The sequence below is a fragment of the Leucoraja erinacea genome, unplaced genomic scaffold (genome assembly GCF_028641065.1).
Source record: "Leucoraja erinacea ecotype New England unplaced genomic scaffold, Leri_hhj_1 Leri_186S, whole genome shotgun sequence".
Lineage (NCBI taxonomy): Eukaryota > Metazoa > Chordata > Chondrichthyes > Rajiformes > Rajidae > Leucoraja > Leucoraja erinaceus.
Window position 1 is genome coordinate 122693 of NW_026576087.1, and position 25055 is coordinate 147747.

At 46.8% G+C, this 25055-nt stretch overlaps 1 protein-coding gene across 1 annotated transcript in view; it reads left to right on the forward strand.

The window, feature by feature from the left end:
* Window positions 1-10825: 10825 nt before the first annotated feature.
* LOC129716207 (N(4)-(beta-N-acetylglucosaminyl)-L-asparaginase-like) overlaps window positions 10826-25055 on the forward strand; it is a 30558-nt gene continuing 16328 nt past the window's right edge. Inside the window, 6 exon segments of the mRNA XM_055666077.1 lie at window positions 10826-10972; window positions 10974-11058; window positions 14602-14755; window positions 17080-17192; window positions 18848-18960; window positions 21744-21861. Coding sequence (XP_055522052.1) covers window positions 10922-10972; window positions 10974-11058; window positions 14602-14755; window positions 17080-17192; window positions 18848-18960; window positions 21744-21861 — 634 coding nt within the window. The 5' untranslated portion in view covers window positions 10826-10921.

Below are 25055 nucleotides of genomic sequence, written 5' to 3' on the forward strand. Positions count from 1 at the left end.
AATATCTCTTAACATACATGATGCTCTTTGTTTCTAGCCGTGCGTGAGAACAAATTGAACGAGAAAACAAAGAGCATGACATCTGTGAGGATCAATGGAGAACACTTACACCTCGCATAGAAACATAGAAAATAGTGCAGGAGTAGACCATTCGGCCCTTCGAGCCAGCACCGCCATTCAATATGATCATGGCTGATCATTTAAAATCCGTACCCCACTCCGGCTTTTTCTACATATCCCTTGATTCCATTCGCCCCATTAATTAAATCTAGCTATGTCATGAAAACATCCAGTGAATTGGCCTCCATTGCCTTCGGTGGCAGAGAATTCCACAGATTCACAACTCTCTGGGTGAAAACGTTTTTCCTCATCTCAGCCCTAAATGGCCAACCCCTTATTCTTAAACTGTGGCCCCTGGTTCTGGACTCCCCTAACATTTTTCCTGCATCTACCCTGTCCAATCCTCTAAGGGCCCCATAGCAGAAGCGTCCACGTGGCGGGGCTGGAAACTGGAAGTACCCTGAGATAATTCTGCTACCACCATCATCTATTGCAACAAGTGATGGCTCACAGTGATTGTCGCCGGAAGCTTGCATCCTTGTTCAGGCCGGACGATGACAGCGATGTCAACATTTGTAACAAGTTGGACAAAATAAGCATCCTAGAAGTTTCTATAAGAAACCCTCTCATCCTTCTAAATTCAAACGAATACAAGCTCAGTCGACATATACCATTCTTGCCATCCCGGGAATTAACCTTGTAAACCTACGCTGCAAACTTACTCAATAGCAAGAATGTCCTTCCTCAAATTAGAGACCAAAATTTCACACAATACTCCAGGAGCAGTTTCACCAGGGCCCTGTACAATTGCAGTAGGACCTCCTTGCTCCTAAACTCAAATCCTCCCGCAATGAAGGTCAACATGCCATTAGCTTTCTTCACTGCCTGCTGTACCTGCATGCTTGCTTTCAGTGACTGATGTACAAGCACAACCAGGTCTCGTTGCACCTCCCCTTTTCCTAATCTGACACCATTCAGATAATAATCTGCCTTCCTGTTCTTGCCACCAAAGCGGATAACCTCACATTTATCCACATTATACTGCATCTGCCATGCATCTGGCCACTCACCCAACCTATCCAAGTCACCCTGCAACCTCATAGCATCCTCCTCACAGCTCACACTGCCACCCAGCTTTGTGTCATACGCAAACGTGGAGATGTTACCTTTAATTCCTTCATCTAAATCGTTAATATATATTGTAAATAACTGGGGTCCCAGCACCGAGCCTTGCAGCACCCCACTAATCACTGACTGCCATTCTGAAAAGGACCCGTTAATTCCTACTCTTTGCTTCCTGTCTGCCAACCCGTTCTCTATCCATGTCAATACCCTACCCCCAATGCCATGTGCTCTAATTTTGCACACTAATCTCTTGTGTAGGACCTTGTCAAAGGCTTTTTCAAGTCCAGATACACCACATCTACTGGCTCTCCCTTATCCATTCTACCTTTTACATCCTCAAAAAATTCCAGAAGATATCTTCCATATCTCTGTGTCTTCCTCACCCCTGACTCTTGGTCTGAAGAAGGGTCTCGACCCGAAACATCACCCATTTCACAGAAAGGGTGGTGGGTGTTTGGAATGAGCTGCCAGAGGAAGTAGTTGGGGCAGGTACTATCTCGACGTTTAAGAAACAGTTAGACAGGTTTGGGGGAGTCCAGACCAGGGGCCACAGTTTAAGAACAAGGGGTAAGACATTTAGAATGGAGACAAGGAAACTCTTTTTCTCACAGAGTTGTGAGTCTGTGGAATCTCTTAAAGATAGCGGAGTCAATAGACAATAGACAATAGGTGCAGGAGTAGGCCATTCGGCATTTGAGCCAGCACCCCCATTCAATGTGATCATGGCTCAATATCCCCAATCAGTACCCCGTTCCTCCTTCTCCCCATATCCCCTGACTCCGCTATCTTTAAGAGCCCTATCTAGCTCTCTCTTGAATGTATCCAGAGAGCCGGCCTCCACCGCCCTCTGAGGCAGAGAATTCCACAGACTCACAACTCTCTGTCAGGGGATATGAGGAGAAGGCAGGAACGGGGTACTGATTGGGGATGATCAACCATGATCACATTGAATGGCGGTTCTGGCTCGAATGGCCTACTCCTGCACCTATTGTCTATTGTCTACTGTCTATTGTTTAGAGGGATATGGACCAAATGTGAGCAGGTGGGACTAATGTAGCTGGGACATGTTGTTCGGTGTTGGCAAGTTGGGCCTGTTTCCACGTTGTATCACTGTATGACTATCTGGGCTTTTACCAACATTCCCTGGAGTTTAGGAATAGAATTAATATACATAGAGGCTGTTATTTTGTTTTATGCAATCACAGCACACAATCATTACCGTTAGAACAATCTCGCTCAAATAACCATTTCAAACTGCAATGTGTTTTTCTTTCATGAATTAGCCCCAGTGAAACTATAGCTCACTACAGGCAGTGAAATGAAGACAGCAAATTGAAACACATACAGTCCTTCAAAATTGCACTCAATTTAATTTTATTGTGCTTGCAGTAACATACTTAGACAGGTTCTCTGGAGAGGAAGTGTTTAGAGGGATATGGGCCAGATGCAGGCAAATGGGATGAGCCCAGTATGCCAACATGGTTTACACAATAAGCTAAAGAATAACTAATGTAGTTAAATGCAACTTTATAGACAATAGACAATAGGTGCAGGAGTAGACCATTCGGCCCTTCGAGCCAAAACCGCCATTCTATGTGATCATGGCTGATCATCCCCAATCAGTACCCCGTTCCTGCCTTCTCCCCATATTCCCTGACTCCGCTATCTTTAAGAGCCCTATCTAGCTCTCTCTTGAAAGTATCCAGAGAACCAGCCTCCACTACCCTCTGAGGCAGAGAATTCCACAAACTCACCACTCTCTGTGTGAAAAAGTGGTTCCTCATCTCCGTTCTAAATGGCTTACTCCTTATTCTGAAACTTGGTTCTGGACTCCCCCAACACCGGGAACATGTTTCCTGCCACTAGCGTGTCCAAACCCTTAATAATCTTATATGTTTCAATAAGATACCCTCTCATCCTTGTAACATTGAGGTCACTTTTTCACACAAAGGGTGGTGGGTGAATGGAAGGAGCTACCAGAGGAGGTCGTTGTGGCAGGGAGTATCGCTACACTTACAGGGCACTTGGACAGGTGCATGGGAAGGAACGCTTTTAGATAGTCACAACTTTTTCGCCAGGGTGGAGTTGTCCAAGACGAGAGGGCATAGCTATAAGGCGGGACGGGGAAAGTTTAATGGAGATGCATGGGGCAAGTTTTTTACACAGAGAATGGTGGGGGTCTGGAACGCACTGCCGGGGGTGGTGGTGGAGGCAGATACGATAGTGGTGTTTATGAGCCTTTTAGACAGGCACATGGATAAACCGGGAATGGAGGGATATGGATCATGTACAGGCTGATGAGATCATTTCAGCTAGGTTCAGCACAGACATTTATCTAAATGACTAAATCTCTGATCTTGACCGCTTTTGGCCCACTGTGCTGCGATTTCCGACAGAACGCCGCCACCTACGGCAGTCATTTTTGGCCACCTCGCTCAGAGCTCCCCTCTGCCTTACGGGTGTGGAGGATTTTTCTAATCGATGACAAATCAGAGAGATATTACTGTTTAAAAACAAATCACCATTCTCTCTGCTTCCCCTGCTGGAGGGAAGGGGAGGGACTATAAAACCAGGAAGTGGTGTGCCTCACTCAATCTCTGCAAGATGGATGAAGCCAAGGGTCACGTCTCTCTGAGCTCTGAATAACACTGAACAAATGTCTACACAACTGTGAGTACCCTTAATGTAGTTTGAAAATGAAAATATGATTTGTTTGAAGCAAAAAGGCACTGCCTGCAAATTGTTGTTTGGGTGCTTTGGCTTGAAGTTGAAAGGCATTACTTACTGCAAATGGTGGCTTGGGTGCATTGACTGGAAGTTGAAAGGCACTACTTACTGCAAATGGTGGCTCGGGAGCTTCGGTTTAAAGTTGAAAGGCACTACTTACTGCAAATGGTGGCTTGGGAGTTTTGGCTTGAAGTTGAAAGGCACTACTTACTGCAAATGGTGGCTTGGGTGCTTTGCCTGAAATTGAAAGGCACTACTTACTGCAAATGGTGGCTTGGGTGCTTTGGCTTGAAGTTGAAAGGCACTTTTACTGCAAATGGTGGCGGGTGATTTGGCTTGAGGTTGAAAGGCACTACCTACTGCAAATGGTGGCATGAGGTTGAAAGGCACTACTTACTGCAAATGTTGGGTTGGCTGCTTTGGCATGAGGTTGAAAGTCACTACTTACTGCAAATGGTGGCTTGGGTGCTTTGGATTGAAGTTGAAAGGCACTACTTACTGCAAATGTTGGGTTGGCTGCTTTGGCTTGAAGTTGAAAGTCACTACTTATTGCAAATGGTGGCTTGGGTTCTTTGGCTTGAAGTTGAAAGGCACCACTTACTGCAAATGGTGGTATGGGAGCTTTGGCTTGAAGTTTAAAAAATTCACCATTCTCTCTGCTGCCCCTGCTGGAGGGACTATAAAACCAGGAAGTGGTGTGCCTCACTCAGTCTCTGCAAGATGGATGAAGCCAAGGGTCACGTCTCTCTGAGCTCTGAATAACACTGAACAATGTCTACACAACTGTGAGTACCCTTAATGTGGTTTGAAAATGAAAATATGGTTTGTTTGAAGTAAAAAGGCACTGCCTGCAAATCGTTGTTTGGGTGCTTTGGCTTGAAGCTGAAAGGCACTACTTACTGCTAATGGTGGCTAGGGTGCTTTGACTGGAAGTTGAAAGGCACTACTTACTGCAAATGGTGGCGGGTGATTTGGCTTGAAGTTGAAAGGCACTTTTTACTGCAAATGGTGGCTTGGGTGCTTTGGCTTGAAGTTGAAAGGCACTACTTACTGCAAATGGTGGCATGAGTTGAAAGGCACTACTTACTGCAAATGGTGGCTTGGGTGTTTTGCTTGAAGTTGAAAGGCACTACTTACTGCAAATGGTGGCTTGGGTGCTTTAGCTTGAAGTTGAAAGGCACTACTGCAAATGTACTTACTTCCTGTTTGCACTGTATATTGATTTTAGATAAAACGCTACCACTTACGGCTGTGATTTTTGGCCATCTTACTCAGTCCCCCCTCCGCTGAGCAGGTGCAGAGAATTTGTCCCTATCAATGAAAAATAAAAGTGTTATTAGTGTTTTAAAAATGTTGAGAATCTCTTTCCTGTCAATCACGCCCTGAAAGCCACACCTTTTCCGGCGGGAGGGGGAGGGGTTATAAAACCCAGAAGTGTGGGTGTGGCTAAGTCTCTGCATGATGGGGCAGGGAGAGGTCATGACTCTGTCTGAGCTGTGAATCAACTGAACACACTGAATGTCTACTGAACTGTGAGTTTGGTGTTTTGTGTGGTTTTATGGTTTTATGGTGGTTTTACCCTGCTTGAAGTGGTATGAAACTGCACTGAATTTGGTGGCCTTGCACCCTGCTGAAAGTGGTATGAAACTGCACTTGAATTCAGTGGCCTTCCTCCCTGCTTGAAGTGGTTGGAAACTGCACTTGAATTCAGTGGCCTTGCACCCTGCTCATAGTGGTAAATAATGGCACTTGAATTTGGTGGCCTTGCACCCTGATTGAAATGGTAGGAACATGGATTTGAATTTGGTGGCCTTGCACCCTGCTGGAAATGGAATTTCAAGGAATAGTCATCAGTCAACTGCCAGCCCACCAGCCGTGAGTGAACTGCCAGCAGATCAGGCTTGAGGGACCGAGCTGCCACCCCAAGAACCCATACCAGCACTCCAGAAAGCCCCCCCACTGGCCACCAATATTGGAATTGGTGGAGAGGTGGAATATTGCGTTGGGTGGCCAGCCCTCCCGTGTGAACATGGGACCCAACGGGTCCCACTTAGTCTAGTAACTTTATAAATTCATGACTGATAGGAGCAGAAATAGACAATAGACAATAGACAATAGGTGCAGGAGTAGGCTATTTGGCCCTTCGAGCCAGCACCGCCATTCTATGTGATCATGGCTGATCATCCACAATCAGTACCCCGTTCCTGCCTTCTCCCCATATCCCCTGACTCCGCTATCTTTAAGAGCCCTATCTAGCTCTCTCTTGAAAGTATCCAGAGAACCCGCCTCCACCACCCTCTGAGGGCATTCGGCCCATCGAGTCCACGCTGCCCTTCAATCATGGCTGATCTATCAGTATCTTTGCCTCTCTAACACATTCTACTGCCTTCTCCCCATAACCCCTGACACCCTGTAGCCAAAGGGCCCAGTCCTGTGCTGTACTGTTCAATGTTTAGAGGTATATGGGCCAAACCTGGGCAAATGGGACCACCTTAAATGGGCAATCTTGATTGGCATTGACTAGATGGGCCAAAGGGCATGTTTCTGTGCTGTGCTGTGCCTGTGAATCTGGTTCCGTATTTTCCTCTACATCTGCAATTAAAACCTAGTTCAGAAATGGTGGAAGTACCAGCTCAGCATTGAAAACCAGCCTGGTTATCTCGAGCCCTTCAGGGGAAGAAATTAGTTGTGTTTACCTGGTTTGACCTTTGCATGTGTCCAAATCTACATCAATGTAGTTGTACACGGTGGCGCAGCGGTAGAGTTGCTGCCTCACAGCTCCAGAGATCCGGGTTCAATCCTACTCTCGGGTGCTGTCTGTACGTAGTTTGTACGTTCTCCTTGTGACCGCGTGGGTTTTCTCCGGGTGCTCCGGTTTCCTCCCACATTCCAAAGACGTGCGAGTTCGGCCCACCGAATCCGCACTGACCAGTGATCCCCGCACATTTACACCATCCTACACGCACGAGGGAACATTTACAATTATACCAAGCCAATTAACATACAAACCTTTACGTCTTTGGAGTGAAGGAGGAAACCGAAAAGCCAAGATCTCTGAGAAAACCCACCCAGGTCACGGGGAGAAGGTACAAACACCGTACAGGCAGCACCCATAGTCAGGATGGAACTCGGGTCCCTGGCGCTGTGAGGCAGCAACTCTACCACTGCGCCACCGTGCCATTCTGGTTTCCTCCCACACTCCAAACACATGCGGGTTTGTAGGTTAATTTGCCCTATTGTGGATGAGAAAGTGGGATAACGGACCTAATGTAAACGGGTGGTCGCTGGTTGGTGCGGACTCAGTGGGCCAAAGGGCCTGTTCCCATGCTACATCTCTGAACTAAAAACACTGTACTAAACCCTCTCAAATAATAGCATTTAAAGACTTTTAGACAGCACATGGATATGCAGGGAATGGAGGGATACAGATAATCTGCAGGCAAACATTACCTTAACTTGGCACCATGTTCAGCACAGATATTGTGGGCCGAAGGGCCTGTTCCTGTGCTATACTGTTCTATGTTCTATAAACGACTCCTCAAACCAATCAGCTCACACCGTAATCAGCTCATAGCAAACAGTAATGGTATATCTATCAGGATGGACATTAATCAATTGAAACATGTATATACATTGCTATTTTTCTCTGATTGATTGATTGAAAGATAGGTCAGAAACAGGCCCTTCGGTCCACCGAGCCCATGCTGACCATTGATCACCCGTTCACACTTCTTCTTAGGCCCCCTTCGGTGATGGCTGACCATGGGTGACTCCAGGTGCTATTCCCTATATGGAGGACGCCTGTGCGTGACTTTGTTTAACGTGGGGAGACTGGTGCACAGACAGCCACCCCACAGTCCTTGACAGATCTGGGTCAGGATCCAGTGGCATGGAGTCCAAGACGACCGGAGACCCTTTTCTGCTGCAGCCTTCATCCACCTTCCCAGCCATTGTGATGCTCCACTAAGGTCAGCCTTCGTCCTCCGCCTGTTCCACCGTTGAGGTCTTGGTTGGATTGCTCTTTGTAAGAGACCTCCCCCTCGACCTTACCGCCATGGGTGCCCCTACCAGGAGCATAGCTCCAGACGGCATCGCTCTCAGGATCTCAGGTCCACACAAGCTTCTCCACAACGACAAGGTGACAATCCACGGAGAAGTCCGTTCACACTAGTTCTATGTTATCCCACTTTCTCATCCACTCCCCCCTACACTAGGGGCAATTTACAGAGGGTCAATTAACCTACAAAAACGTACGTCTTTGAGGGATGTGGGAGATATTTGGAGCACCCGTAGGAAACCTGCGCAGTCACAGGGAGAACGTACAAACTCCACACAGGCAGCACAAGAAGTCTGGATGGAACCCGTGTCTCCGGCGCTGTTAGGCAGCAGCTCTACCCACTGCACCACTGTGCAGCACTGATGCATTGATGACCCCATAATAACACTGGGTCTTTTAAATATTGCATCTTGCACAAAACATGACCAAGAGTGGTGTGATGGAAAATAGATCTTCTCCAACCTCCTCTATGCTGTGGTGTTGCATCTGTCTGGGAAGGAGGGATGTAAATCTGTGCATATGTTTCCCACATTGCCTTTGTAAAACAGACTGATTAAAATACATTAGATTAACTTGAAGCTAATTTAAAAAAGGTTCAGTACATTTAAAAATTGGCTGCCATGATACGTCTGAGTTAATAATTATTGAGTGTGCCCGAAATGTCCGTAACTTCATCAAAATAATGTCGTTTTGACATTTTAATAATTGCGCATTCAATGTTAAATAGGAAATTTAATGTAATTGCAAAATGTCCATTTTTTATTGGTGAGAATATTTAAGGTCTAATGTGTATAGATTTCCATGATTCATCTCCAGTAATGCAGCATTTAAGAAGGAACTACAGATGCTGGAAAATCGAAGGTAGACAAAATTGCTGGAGAATCTCAGCGGGTGCCAAAACGTTGCCTATTTCCTTCGCTCCATAGATGCTGCTGCACCCGCCGAGTTTCTCCAGAACTTTTGTCTACCTCGAGTAATGAAGCAATTGGCTATGTGTAAACTGTGCCTCAAAAGCTTTCAGTCAGTTATCGTTCTGGAACTGGTCGCTAGAGGATTCAGTAAGGTGTCAGCAAGCCCTTGGTATTTCCCTTTGCCCTCCCCACCCATCCATTCCACCCCCTTCCACCTGTATCCCTCCCTCTGGTTTTACAATTCACCGCTCATTCAAACCATCCACCAAGGCACGGTGGCGCAGCGGTAGAGTTGCTGCCTCACAGCGCCAGAGACCCGGGTTCCATCCTGACTGCGGGTGCTGTTAGTACAGACTTTATACGTTCTAACCGTGACCGCGTGTGTTTTCTCTGGGTGCTCCGGTTGCCTCCCACATTCCAAAGACGTGCAGGTTTGTAGGTTAATTGGCTTTGGTAAATAAATTGCAGATTGTCCCAAGTGTGTAGGATAGGGCCAATGTATGGGGGTGATTCCTGGTCTGCACTAACTCGATGGGCCGAAGGGCCCGTTTCCATGCTGTATATCTGAAGTTGAAAGTCTAAAACCCAACCTTTTGTCTCCTTCAGTCTGTGTTTGTAACCCTTTCATCTCTGGCCTTCATCCACCCATCTGCCAATCAAACCATGCCTCCCCTCACCTGTATCCACCTATCACTCCCTGGGCTTTCTCCAGCTCTGTGAAACGTCACCTATCCATGTTCTCCACAGATGCTGCCTGACCCGCTGAGTTACTCCAGCACTCTGTGAAACGTCACCTATCCATGTTCGCCACAGATGCTGCCTGACCCGCTGAGTTACTCCAGCACTCTGTGAAACATCACCTATCCATGTTCTCCACAGATGCTGCCTGACCCGCTGAGTTACTCCAGCACTCTGTGAAACATCACCTATCCATGTTCTCCACAGATGCTGCCTGACCCGCTGAGTTACTCCAGCACTCTGTGAAACGTCACCTATCCATGTTCTCCACAGATGCTGCCTGACCCGCTGAGTTACTCCAGCACTCTGTGAAACGTCTTTCTTTTCTTCCCAGTTAACATTTGTTTCCAACTGGAGCGAGAGTTCTCATTCATTCCTAACCTAATATTCTCCATACTTCTCCACATTAACTGGTGGGAAGCAGAACAATGGGAAGGATAGTTCACCACATTAACTGGTTCTACATTTCTATTCTATGCCAGGGTCACAGCGAGAAGACTTCATTAATTTGATTTGCAAATAATCTTGAATGGAATATATATGGGTGAGGTGCCGGTAGACTGGAGGGTGGCTAATTCGAATGGCCCACTCCTGCACCTATTGGTTATAATTCGTATGCCTCTTTTTAAGGGAGAACTTCAAGGAAACGCCTGGGAACTTTTAGTTTAATATCTGTGGGAGGCAAATTACTGGAGTGGATTCTGAGGGATATGATTTATATGCATTTGGCTAGACAGGTTTGTATCCAACCTGATCTTGATATCACACTCGCTATGATTTTAGAGATACAATTTCTCTGTGGCAACAGTTCCTTCCGTTCACCATGTCCGCGGTGACCAGCAGTCACCCCGTACTTTAGCACTATTCTACACACACTAGGGACAATTGGCATGTAATACCAAGCCAATTAGCCTAAAGGAACGCATTTTGCAAAGTAAAGTTTGCAGAGTTTTGCGTGCACAGTATTTGAAGCCTTTGCTTGAAGCTGCTGTCAGTGACCGCACCCCCCGGATACCGAGCATGTGGAAACGGGAAGTGATTGCATTGCAAAACAGACGGGGACTGATTTAGCTCTGGGGAGGGAGAATTAAACTTTGAAGGAAACATTGTGGTTTTATCGGAAGGGGCCGGGCTTGGGTAGGCGGGGAGGAGGGCAGAGGGGCTGGTGCACATATTGCAGCAAAACAACTTTGGGCGTAAGTGCACTGCACATTTGCAGCTGGTGCAGCCACCGTAGACGGGGGAAGCGGTGCAGCGGTGCAGCGGGCAGCGGTGTGAGTGACAGCTGAGTGCCGCCGTTGCCATGGGCCCCCCGGGCTACGCTGTGGTTGTGGCGCTGCTGCTGCTGCTGCTGGGTGGTCTGGGCTCATGAGGCGGCGGCTGCTGCACAGGTGCCCCTGGTGCTCAACACCTGGGCGTTTGCAGGCGCTGCCCGACGAGGTGAGTGTTGGTGCTGCACACACCACAGTGCCCGTAGTTGCTGGAGCCCGTGTGCTGGGTGTGCACACTGCCCGTGTGTTGCTGCATGCACAGCTCGTGTGTCAGTGGTGCACGAAATGTTGCACAGTGCCTTGATGTATGTGCACACAGTGCTCCTGTATCGGTGCGCACACACACACACACACAGCACTGCACAGTTCCTGTATGATGGTGCATGCACAGTGTGTTACACAGTGCCCCACTTGCTGGCACACACCCATTGCACACTCCTGACCTGCATTGTTTGCAATCCCCACCCACGCAACTTCTTGAGGAGCAGCGCTGCACTGTTCAATGCGGGGAGTTCCACTCCTATTCATCCCCACAATGTGCATGCAGCTGGTAGTTCATAAGATCATGTGATAAGAGCAGAATTAAGCCCTTCGGCCCATCAAGTCTACACCGCCATTCAATCATGGCTGATCTATCTCTCCCTCCTAACCCCATTCTCCTGACTTCTCCCCATAACCCCTGACACCCGTCCATGCTATTCAAGAACCTGTCTATCTCTGCCTTAAAAATATCCACTGACTTGGCCTCCACAGCCTTCTGTGGCAATGAATCCCACAGATTCACCACCCTGGAGTGTACTGTAGGGGCGGGTTCTAGATAAAGGCGTTGCTTATTTTGTAGAAGTTTCTGCATTCACTGAGAGTATGTTATGTGTCCTGCTATGGAACAGTGAAATGAGTTTAGTGTATTGTCACGTGTACCAAGGTACAGTGAAAAGCTTTTGTTGCGTGCTGTCCAGTCAGTGGAAAGACAATACATGATTACAATCAAGTCGTCCACAGTGAACAGATACAGGATAAAGGGAATAACGTTTCGTGTAAGGCAAAGTCCAACTAAAGATAGCCTGATAACTGCTGGGAAGAAACTGTGGATAGACGCAAGATGCTGGAGTAACTTAGCGGGACAGGCAACATCTCTAGAGAGAAGGAATAGGTGACGTTTCGGGTTGAGACCCTTCTTCAGAAACTGTCCAGATTCAGGGATACGCAGAAATTGCAGAGAGTAGTATTTGCAGTTGTAGATGTTGCCCAGTCTGTCATTGACTCCCATCCATTGACTCCATCAACACCTCACGCTGCCTCAGGAAGGCCAGCAGCACAATCAAGGACCAGTCGCACCCCGGCCACTCCCTCTTCTCCCCTCTCCCATCGGGCAAGAGGTACAGAAGTGTGAAAACGCACACCTCCAGATTCAGGGACAGTTTCTTCCCAGCTGTTATCAGGCAACTGAACCATCCCATCACCAACCAACCTCAACTCCCATCTACCTCAATGGAAACCCTATCTTTCCTTCCTAACCCAATTCTCTTGCCTTTTCTCCATAACCCCTAACACTGGTACTGATCAAGAATCTGTCAATATCCATTGACTTGGCCTCCACATCTGTCTGTTGACATGGTTTTTAACTCTGGCTTTTGTTGAATTAACGTTCAGCATATTGAAATAATGATTGCTCCTTTTTGAGATAAATTTGGAACAAGCCAGCATAAAAGGTAGTGAGATGGTGGAATCATAAACAAAGGTTATGAATGTGAACAAAGAATACTGAAGGCATGAAGTGAATGATCAGACTTCTGAAGTCCTTCCATAATCCAGGGTACTGATCTTTAATTGGACTCTATCGGACTTCAGTGTTATACTTTTGCAGTAAATGTTGTATCCTTTATCTATGCACTATGGACGGCTTAATTGTAATCATATATAGTCTTCTTGACTGATAGCACGTGGCAAGCAAAAGAGTTTCACTGCACCTCAGTACACGTGGCAAAAATAAATGAAGCTATCTACCCCATTGTGGACATTGGACTTTGTCTCTGGAACTGATCTGCTACAATGATGTGAATTATATTCTGCACTCTGTATCTTCCCCATTGCTCTAATGATAAAATGGCTTTTATTGTACTTTTTATACTATCGTTTAATTGCACTTTATGGTAATTGAGGAGTTGAGTATAGGAGCAAAGAGGTTTCTGCAATTGTACCCCTGTGAGAACACCTGGAGGAGTTTTGGTCTCCACAGAGGTAGGTTTACTTAATTGACTGAATTGTAACTGGGAGATATGTGACGTCCTTTGTGATGTGAACTTGACTGTGGTTTTAAGAAATTTGAGTCTACTAATTGAGGAAGGACTATTATGCTGCAATCTGAGTCAGTACAGCGTTTATCTATTTACAAGGTTAATTCCTGGGATGGCTTAATCGTATCAAATTCTGACTTCCGTTCCATTCAAGCAGCTGGGCTTGTACCTCTTGACTTTCAATTCAGTATGAGGATTGCAGTAACGATGTTCTCCTAGGCAAGATTACATGACTTACAGTATTGTGGGTTTGGATCAGCACACAAGAGAGGAAGGAAATGATCCACGATGGCTGAAGGAGAAACACGCAGTCCAGATTCACCTCTGTATCTGGGCCCATATTGAGTATAATGGAAAACCGGAGGTAAATTTTGGAACCCCTACTTTTGATTATGGAACCGTCGATTTGGAACTCATGTATTAGGTTTTTAACAATTGAGAATTGATTCAGGGAATTTTCCCCTATTGCTCTTTATGAATGAGGAGTTTAATTTTGTTGAGGAGAGGGAGAGTACCAGAGGTTAATCTGCAATTGGAACAGGAACTTAGTATGCTGATGATCAGAGGAGGATTGGCATTGAATAGTTTGGACCAGATTTGAGGAATGATGAATGGGATCTATGTTTGCATGAGTACATTGGCTAGGATTATAAGGTTCTATTGATAAAGGCTTACAAGAAATTGTATTGTATAGACATCTATGCTGAGAGAATGGCTCGAGTTTCAGCTGGAGTACACTCTTGTTTAGAATGATGAAAGGGGAGCCATATTGGGTAGATTGGATTGTCTCTTAAATGAGACAAGGAGGTTGTTAGGGAAATTGATGTGTTTCAGATCACGTTTTATGTGTCTGTTCTAGAGGCAACTAGATGGGGCACACGAATCTGTCTGGACATTCCATTTAAAAGGAGTGTGTCACTTCTCCCAGATCCCTGAGAGGCACTTTACAATCAGAGGTTGATTCCTCAAGTGAGAGATTGAGAGAAGGCCTGGGCTCTGTGTGAGGATGTGGGCGATGATCAGCGGATACGTTGAGAGAGGCTGTAGGCTCTTACAGATAGCGGAGGGGATGCACTCATGATCATCAAGTGATACATTGGAGAGAAGTTATGGCTGTACGGCTTTTATGAACCTGGGGATGTGATTGTGACATTGAATGGCTGTGTGGCCAAGTGGTATGTACTTGGGGATAGCCATGCATGGCCTACTCCTGCACCTATTGTCTACCTATTGTACTTGAGTTTGAGCTGATTGTATTTATGTGTCGTATCATCCGAACTAATTGGATAGAATGCAAAACAATCCTTTCATTGTAGCTCGGTGCACGTGACAATAATGAACCTAAACCTGCTTCCTCACTGTGTGTCTGTGTGTGTGTGTCTGTGTGTGTCTGTGTGTGTGTGTGTGTGGTCTAGCGTGGAGCACCATTGCATCGGGGGGCTCAGTGTTAGATGCGGTGGAACAGGGATGCAGCTGGTGTGAGGATGCGCAGTGTGACGGCACCGTGGGGTATGGAGGGAGCCCGGACGAACGCGGGGAGACAACATTGGATGCCATGATTATGAACGGGTAAGAATCGAGCCTGGCTACCGTTACATATTGCCTAATTATTACATAAACTCTGTCACACTTCCTAAGGTTTTGTTTCCATGTATTGACGGGGTTACATTCAAATTATCTTGTAAACTGGTCACAAGCAGGCACAGTGTTGCAATTTCTAGAGCCGCTGCCTCACCATGCCAGAGACCCGGGTTCGTTCTTGACCTCCATTACAGTCTGTGTGGAGTTTGCACGTTCCCCTCCCAGGGTGGAACCTTTTCTCCCAGGGTGGAATGTCCAACACTAGAGAGCAGAGTTATATCAGGTGAGAGGGGGAATGTTTAATGGAGATGTTTTACACGCTAGAGGCAGGAAACATGTTCCCGATGTTGGGGGAGTCCAGAACCAGGGGCCACTGTTTAAGAATCACGAGTAAGCCATTTAAAATGGAGACGAGGAAACGCGTTTTCTCACAGAGTGGTGAGTCTGTTGAATTCCCTACCTCTGAGGGCGGAGGAGGCCGGTTCTCTGGATGCTTTCAAGAGAGAGCTAGATAGGACTCTTAAAAATAGTGGAATCAGGGAGAAGGCAGGAACGGGATACTGATTGGGGATGATCAGCCATGATCACATTGAATGGCGGTGCTGGCTCGAAGGACCGAATGGCCTACTCCTGCATCTATTGTCTATTGTCATTGTCTATGTGCGGGGCAAGATTTTGTACACAGACGGGGGTGGGAGGATCTTGAATGATATGATAATGGCTTTGAAGAAGCTTTTGGATAGTCACATGTAAGTGCAGGGAATGGAGGGATATGGATCATGTACAGGCAAATAAGATCAGTTTAACCAGGCATTAGCCCCCAGCACTCCAGAGAATATAGTCCTAGTCTGTACAACCTCTCCCTATAGCTCAAGCCCTCGAAGAAAGCTAATGGAATGTTGGCCTTCATAACAAGAGGATTTAAGTATAGGAGTAGAGAGGTTCTTCTGTAGTTGTATAGGGCTCTGGTAAGACCACAGCTGGAGTATTGCGTACGGTGCTGTTCTCCAAATTTGAGGAAGGACATCCTTGTGATTGAGGCAGTGCAACATAGGTTCACGAGATTGATCCCTGGGATGGCGGGACTGTCATATGAGGAAAGATTGAAAAGACTAGGCTTGTATTCACTGGAGTTTAGAAGGATGAGGGGGATCTTATGGAAACATATAAAATTATAAAAGGACTGGACAAGCTAGATGCAGGAAAAATGTTCCCAATATTGGGCGAGTCCAGAACCAGGGGCCACAGTCTTAGAATAAAAGGGAGGCCATTTAAGACTGAGGTGCGAAAAAACTTTTTCTCCCAGAGAGTTGAGAATTTGTGCAATTCCCTGCCGCAGAGGGCAGTGGAGGCCAAATCACTGGATGGATTTAAGGGAGAGTTTGATAGAGTTCTAGGGGCTAGTGGAATCAAGGGATATGGGGAGAAGGCAGGCACGGGTTATTGATTGGGGACGATCAGCCATGATCACAATGAATGGCCATGCTGGCTCAAAGGGCCAAATGGCCTCCTCCTGCACCTATTTTCTGTGTTTCTATGTTTTTATGAGCCCAGGCAACACCCTCGTTAAAACTTCTATGCACTCTTTCCCTTAAAGACATACTTCATACAACACGGAGATACAAACTGAACAAAGTACTCCAAATTCAGCATCACAAAAGTCTTGTACAATTGTAACATCTTCTGTACTCAATTCCCTGACTGATGAAGACCAGTGTGCCAAAAGTCTGCTTCACCACCCTACTTGCCTGTGACACCACTATCAGTGAACCATGTACCTGCACTCCCAGATCCCTCTGTTCTACAACACTCCCCTGAGCCCTGCCATTCACTTTGAAGGCCCTGACCTGGTTTGACTTCCCAAAATGCTACACCTCACACTTAGGTCAGTAATCTAGTCAGTCAGTAGCAGGCAACTGAACCGTCTTAACACCAACAAGTGATATCAGTTGCCTGATATCAGCCTGGAAGAAACTGTCCCTGAATCTATCGACAACTAATCTGAATCTAGTTCTATCAACCCGAGAGAGCGGTCCTGAGCTACCATCTACCTCGTTGGAGACCCTCGGACAATCTTTAATCAGACTTTACTGGACTTTACTTTGCTCTAAACGTTATTCCCTTTATCATGTATCTGTACACAGTGGATGGCGATTGTAATCATGTATTGTCTTACCACTGACTGGTTAGCATGTAACAAAAGCTTTTCACAGTTCCTCGATACACGAAACAATAAACTAAACTAAATCTATGATCTTGAGGCCAGTGAATCTGCCTATATCACTCTGATGTGATTTGTGTTGTATCTGCAGTGACACGATGGAGGTTGGGGCAGTCGGGGACCTGCGGAGGGTTAAAAGTGCGATCAGTGTGGCTCGAGCAGTAATGGAGCACAGCACTCACACGCTGCTGGTGGGAGAGTCAGGTAATCAAGCTCACATCCTCATCGACAGACCGTACAACTCTCCCAGCTTCTGCATTTCATCAAAACTTTGGATCTTCTCAATGGTCCCTATTATTGTCATGTGATGGGAGCAGAATTAGGCCATTCGGCCCATCAAGTCTACTCCGCCATTCAATCATGGGTGATCTATCCCTCTCAACCTCATTCTCCTGCCATCGCCCCATAACCCCTGACACCATGTGTACAGAGGTACAGTGTAAAGCTTGTTCTGCATGCTACCTGGTCAAATCATGGAACATGGATAAGATAGGTTGGGAGGGATATTGACTAAACAAGGGTATGTGGGACTAGTGGAGCTGGGACATGTTGGCTGGCGTGGGCAAGTTGGACCGAAGGACCAGAGCCCCCGCAGTCACAGGAGAATGTACAAACTCCGTACAGACAGCACCCAAGGTCAGGATTGAGAGCTGTAAGGCAGCAACTCTCCCTTAAAAACCATACTTGATCTGAGGTACATTAGATCCACTTCTGGAACAGGACTCGCCATCTTGCAACCCCCAGGGTTCTGAAATGTCTCTGGAATTAATGCAGCATCTACAGTTTCCTGTATCCACTAGTCATTAGTGCTAAACGCAGTTAGAAAATAAAACAAGTCTGTGGTAGTACACACACACAAAACCACGATTTATATATATAAAATTGTATTTGTTAGAATAATTATAATTTATTCCAGCTGAGATCCACATAGTTCCACTAAGATGACTATTCGTGAGCACTCTTTCATCTCGCCCTCTAAAATAAAAAGGGTCAAATCACCATTTTCTTTTAAATTTATTGGTGTAATATTTCATATAGTGTAATATTTCATATGTATCCAGGTCCCTTAGTTTAGTTTCGAGTCCTCACGCTGACCAGCAATCCCCGTACACCAGCACTATCCTACACACACGAGGGATAATTTACAATATTTACCAAAGCCAATTAATCTACAAACCTGCACGTCTTTGGAGTGTGGGAGGAAACCGGAGCACCCGGGGAAAACCCACACGGTCACAGGGAGAACGTACAAACTCCAAGCAGACAGCACCGATAGTCAAGATCGACCCGGGTCTCTGGCGATGTGAGGCAGCAACTCTGCCGTTGCGCCACCGTGCCACCCATATCATTCTGGGGTCGCATCATTTAAAAATATTCCATTTAATATTTCTGTTTAATAAATAACCTTATTATTCTGCACATTGCACCCATGTCTTGTCTCCTTATCACTCACTCAACCCCATGTCCACTTTAATGGGCCTGTCCCACTTAGGTAAATATTTAGGCAACTACAAGTGACTAGTTTGTCGCCACATGTTCGCCAGGAGTCATGTCTCCTCAGTCGCGCAAAAAGTCGTAGCATCTTTCTGGTCGGCGCTAAATTTTCAACATGTTGAAAAATTTTCGCTGACAGTGGGTTTGACGCCAATGAGCGCAGCTTGACTTGTCCCGACGTAGGTGGTGTCGTAGGTTCTCGCCAGGATGACGTAGGTTGCCGCTGGTTTTTCGGTGACCTGCTACGACTATGACAGCTGCCGGCAGTTGCCTAAAAATTTGGCATGAGGGACAGGCCCATAACAGTGCGTTTGACGATATTCTTGCACCCAGCTATTTTTTTTAAACACAGTTTTCCCCCACAGCTTCAATATTTGCTCAGAACATGGGATTCCTCAGTGAAGATTTGACGACCACCAGATCGCTGTCCTTGCATTGGGAATGGCTGCAGAACAAGTGTCAGCCTAATAGCTGGAAGGTGAGTCACACAGCTCCCAGTACCTCCATGTGAAGATGGGTCTAAATAAAGGGGCTCTGTTTTTGTCGGAGCTGGGGAGGTGGAGAAATGTCCCCCAGGTGGGCCTGAAGCACCAGGACTGCAAGTGGTTCAAGACCCTGGGGACTAGGCGCCAACACCACATAATGGACAACAGCAACACACGCCCTAATCCAACAGCTAGCGCCAACCTCACCTGTGGGAGGATCTGCCCGTCAGTAATTCTGCTCCTACCAGTTATGAACTAGCGATCACCCTGTGCACTAACCTACCCACACTGGGGACAATTTTTACAATTTACCAAAGCCAATTAACCTGTAAACCTGTACGTCTTGGGAATGTGGGAGTAAACTGGAGAAAACCTACGCAGGTCACAGGGAGAACGTACAAAATCCGTACAGGCAGCACCCGTAGTCAGGATCCAATCTGGGTCTCTGGCGCTGTGAGGGTGCAACTCTACCTTTGCGCCACTGTGCCACCCAGTTCAGTTCAGTTTAGTTTAGTTTATTGTCACGTGTACCGAAGTACAGTAAAAAGCTTGTGTTGCGTGCTAACCAGCAGCGGAAAGACTATACATGATTACAATCGAGCCATTTACAGTGTAGAAACATAGAAAATAGGTGCAGGAGGAGACCTTAATGAATACGCCACAGTCATTACAGACTTCATAAAGAAATGTGTGGAGGGCTACATCCCAACAAAAACCTTCCGAGTGTTTCCTAACCAGAAGCCGAGATAGAGATATGCCATTTATTGTCACTATACATGTACAGTGAAACTGAAAGCTGCTCGTACTCAGTGCATACATACAATTTAGCACAAAAAAACAAGAAACAGAAAAAAAACAAAAAACAGAAGGGAGATGGGGGGGGGGGACATATATACATATATCATATACATATATACAGATGGAAGTCTGTGTTGGGCGGTGTAGTCAGTGCATGTGTGAATTTGAATTTATGCTAACCAGAAGCCTTGGATGAACTATGAGATCCGCACTCTTCTGAATTCCAGACACCGGGCATTCATGTCTGATGATACAGTGGTCTACAAGAAGTCCAGATACGACCTTGCTAAGACCGTCAATAAGGGACTTCTGCTCCAAGCTGGAAGATGAGACAGATGTTCGGCAGCTGTGGCGGGGCCTGAATGCAATCACCTCCTACAAGGCGAAACCAGGAGGCAGCTCGAATGTCGGCGAAACATCACTCCCTGACGAGCTCAATGCGTTTTACCCACACTTTGATAAGGAGAACACTGATGTGCCTTCTTGAGCCCCCATTCGTCGTGATGGTATTTCGGTCACTGAGGTCGAGGTCAAAAAATCCGTCAGAGGGGTGAACCCCCGAAAAGCGCCTGGACCTGATGATGGTATACCCAGTCGTGTTCTAAAAACCTGTGCGGACCAACTGGCTGGAGTTTTTACGGACATTTTCAACCTCTCACTTCTGAGGTCTGAGGTTCCCACCTGCTTTAAAAGGGCATCAATTATACCGGTGCCCAAGAAGAGCAAGGCAACGTGCCTCAATGACTATCGACCAGTGGCACTAACGCTGGTGGTGATGAAGTGCTTTGAGAGGTTGATCATGGAGCAAATCAACTCCTACCTCGACAAAACCCTGGACCCACTGCAGTTCGCTTACCGCACAACAGATCAACGGTGGATGCGATCTCGCTGCCTCTCCACTATGCTCTGGACCACTTGGACAACAAAAACGCATATGTCAGGCTGTTATTCATTGACTACCGCTCGGCATTTAATACTATCATCCCCTCCAAGCTGGTTACCAAACTCGCAGAACAGGGTGTCTGTGCATCCCTCTGCAATTGGATCCTCGACTTCCTCATTCACAGACCACAGTCTGTCCGTATTGGTGGAAATGTGTCAGACAAGAAGTGAGATCGACCGTTTGACCAAATGGTGCCAGCACAATAACCTGGCTCTCAACACCAGCAAAACCAAGGAACTGATTGTGGACTTTGGAAGGGGTAGGATGGGGACCCACAGACCCGTTTATATCAACGGGTCAATGGTTGAAAGGGTCAAGAGCTTCAAATACCTGGCCGTGCACATCTCTGAAGCTCTTTCCTGGTCCGAGAACACTGATGCTATTATAAAGAAAGCACATCAGCGCCTCTACTTCCTGAGAAGATTACGGAGAGTCGGTTTGTCAAGGAGGACTCTCTCTAACTTCTACAGGTGCACAGTGGAGAGCATGCTGACCGGTTGCATTGTGGCTTGGTTCGGCAACTTGAGCGCCCTGGAGAGGGAAAGACTACAAAAAGTAGTAAACACTGCCCAGTCCATCATCGGCTCTGACCTCCCGTCCATCGAGGGGATCTATCGCAGTCGCTGCCTCAAAAAGGCTGGCAGTATCATCAAGGACCCACACCATCCTGGCCACACACTCATCTCTCCACTACCTTCAGGTAGAAGGTACAGGAGCCTGAAGACTGCAACAACCAGGTTCAGGAATAGCGGCTTCCCCACCGCCATCAGGCTATTAAACTCAACTCAAACAAAACCCTGAACATTAATAGCCCATTGCACTTTATCTGATTATTTATGTGTGTATATATATATTCTATGGTATATGGTCACACTGATCTGTTCTGTATTTATTTATGCCTCCTATATTCTGTTGTGCTGAAGCAAAGCAAGAATTTCATTGTACTACCTGGGACACATGAATCTCTTGAATCTTGAATAACAGCTGTTCCATGTTGTTTAACGACTGATTGAGAAATTGACTGATTTTTCACAGAATGTTTTCCCAAATCCTGAGACAACTTGTGGACCATATAAACCAATCAAAGAGCTTGGGTCACAACAGCACAGAGTGTCGGCATACCGAGCTAACATCCACAACCACGACACAATCGGTGAGTGCTTCTCTCAGTTTGAAAGCAACTTTATTATTTGGAGCGTACGAGTCTGAGGGGTGACCTTATTGAGGTGTACAAGATCTAGGGAGGTTATGGATACATTGAATGTTCAGTCTTTCCCCAGGGTAGTGGATTCCATACTGGCTTTATCTTGCACTAAACGTTATTCCCTTATCATGTATCTGTACACAGCAAATTACTCAATTATAATTGTGTACTAGACTAAGTGGGACTCGTTGGGTCCCATGTTCACATGGGAGGGCTGGCCCCCAACGTAATATTCCACCTCTCCACCAATTCTAATACTGCTTGCCAGTGGGGGGGCGCTTTCTGGAACGCTAGTATGAGTGTTGTGGGCCGAAGGGATTCTTGGGCTGGCAGCTCAGTCACTCAGGCCTGGTGGGCTGGCAGCTCAGTCTCTCGGGCCTGGTGGGCTGGCAGCTCAGTCTCTCAGGCCTGGTGGGCTGGCAGCTCAGTCTCCCAGGCCTGGTGGGCTGGCAGCTCAGTCTCCCAGGCCTGGTGGGCTGGCAGCTCAGTCTCCCAGGCCTGGTGGGCTGGCAGCTCAGTCTCTCAGGCCTGGTGGGCTGGCAGCTCAGTCTCCCAGGCCTGGTGGGCTGGCAGCTCAGTCTCCCGGGCCTGGTGGGCTGGCAGCTCAGTCTCTCGGGCCTGGTGGGCTGGCAGCTCAGTCTCTCGGGCCTGGTGGGCTGGCAGCTCAGTCACTCAGGCCTGGTGGGCTGGCAGCTCAGTCTCTCGGGCCTGGTGGGCTGGCAGCTCAGTCACTCAGGCCTGGTGGGCTGGCAGCTCAGTCACTCAGGCCTGGTGGGCTGGCAGCTCACACTCAGGCCTGGTGGGCTGGCAGCTCACACTCAGGTCTGGTGGGCTGGCAGCTCAGAAACTGCCAGAAATTCTATCCAAAACAGGTGAGAGACTCTGTGTGAGAGAGAAGGGGGAGAGGGTGGAGAATCAAATTTTAGACATTTTTCATATTTTTCTGCAGATCACACCAATGAAGGAGGAAAGTCTATCCTGGCCTGGATCTCACAGGGAGCAAATGAAGGGAGGGAGAAAAATACTGGGGTGAGGTTTAATACTAGCAGGGGAATACTTACTGATGGGCCGAAGGGACTCATGGGCTAGTTCAGGCCTGATGGGCCGAAGGGGCTCTTTAAAAAAAAATCTGAGTGAAATCTCAGTGAAAGGCACTTTTTCTGGACCTTTCCTGGTCTGGCCTTTTGGGCCAAAATGATCCTCCTGGGCTAATACGGGCATTTTGGGCAAAAGGGACTGGTTTCTCGGCTAATTGGGGCCTTGTGGGACGAAATTAGTGGTTTCAGGCCGGCCAAACAACTCAATTTCATTTCTGTTATATTACGTTGTTTCCCCATACCATCCAGCCTCTAACGGGGCAGCGGAAAGGTCAGTTAGAGTTGTCAAAGATGCTCAAGAAACAGGTTTTGCAGGGTAGTTCAAAGCTCAGCATGAAACATCGTTTGGCTAGTTTCTTGCTGAAGTACAGAACCACACAACAACAGGTTACTCACCTGCAGAACTGCTGATGAAGAGAAGGCTAAGAAAAAGCCCAAGTCTAGTTCAACCCAAATTGGCTTTGAGAGTTGAACAAAAACAGGTCAAAAACGCCATTTTGCCTCTCACAAAAAGGAGAGGTACTTCAAGCCATATGAGCAGGTTTGTGTTCTCAGTCCTCCCGACGTCCAGTCGAGACAAATGGGATGTTGGGAAGATAGTGGAAGTGTGTGGAACAAAAAGATACTTAGTTGAAGTTGGAGATCGGATCAAAAGTGTACATGTTGATCAAATGATTCCAGCCAAAGATGAATCAACAACTGAGAATGATCACAGCTCTGACACAGTGTTGGGTTTTGGAGCATTCACTATTGCTTCCACTTGCGCCTTCACAGGGCGAAGTCCGTTGGCATCCACGTTGAGTCCAAGGTAGACCATCTCTGACTGCGCAAATGCACATTTACTTTGTCGCAGTTTGACATTGTGGCAATTCAGTCGTGTGAGAACTTGCTCGAGGATTTCCAGATGTTCTATCATGCCCTCTGTAAATATATGTACGTCATCCTGGTTGCACACACAGTGCCTTGTAACATTTGGTCCATGACAGACTGGAACATTTTCGGGGAGGATTTCACACCATAGGGCAGCTTTGTATATGAATACAAGCCCTTATGTGTGTTGATAGTCAAGTACCGCTGACTTTCCTTATCGACATTGAGTTGGGCGTAAGCGTGAGATAAATCCAGTTTAGTGAAGACTCTTGCTCCACTAAGTTCTGCGTACAGATCTTGTGAGGTTGGTAACGGATATTGTTCATCATCAACAGCTTGGTTGATTGTGACTTTGTAGTCACCACATTGTTGAACAGTTTTATCAGCCTTGGTTACGGCCACAATTGGCGTTGCCCAGTTACTCTGGTCTGTCTTCACGTGTACTCCGTTCCGCTCTAACTTGTCGAGTTCTTCCTCCACTTGGTGATTTAGTGCATATGGTTCAGGTCTTGGTCGACAATACACAGGTTTCACATCTTGCTTAAGTCAAATGTGTGCAGAGTACCATGTTATTCCCGTGTAACTGTCAGCAAAAATGTTTGCATGTTTGCTTATGACGTTTTCAAGACGTGATTTGGTCAAATCGACACAGAAAATGTTCTTCCAGTCTAATTCTATTCTACTCAGCCAATCCTTTCCAAGGAGGGTTGGTTTATTTCTGTAGCTGGCCACTATGATGGGCAGTGTTACTGACTGACCATTATGCTGAATTTTACAGTTCATTTGTCCACAAGACTCCAAAACTTCACCCGAGTAGGTTCTCAGCTTGACCTTACTCTCAAACAATGGTATCTGTGGGAACTTTGTTTCGTACAGGTCTCTGCTCATGACCGAACAATCTGCTGCCGTGTCATAACACATATCGATTAACTGTTCATTAATCAATAGTTTAGTTTGAAAGTCCTTGCCTTGGCTGGTTGTAGGCTTATCGATGTTGGTTGCATAAATGGTGTACAACCCAAGTTCATTTCCATCTGGGTTCATCTCCAAGTTGTGAACTCCTCTCTAGTGTTGTTGCTTGATTCCCCGCAGATTGTTAGTTTCCTGTTTTAAGCTTGGCCCAACATGCTGAGGCTATATGGCCTTTCTTCTGGCAGTTATAGCACTTGGCCCTTT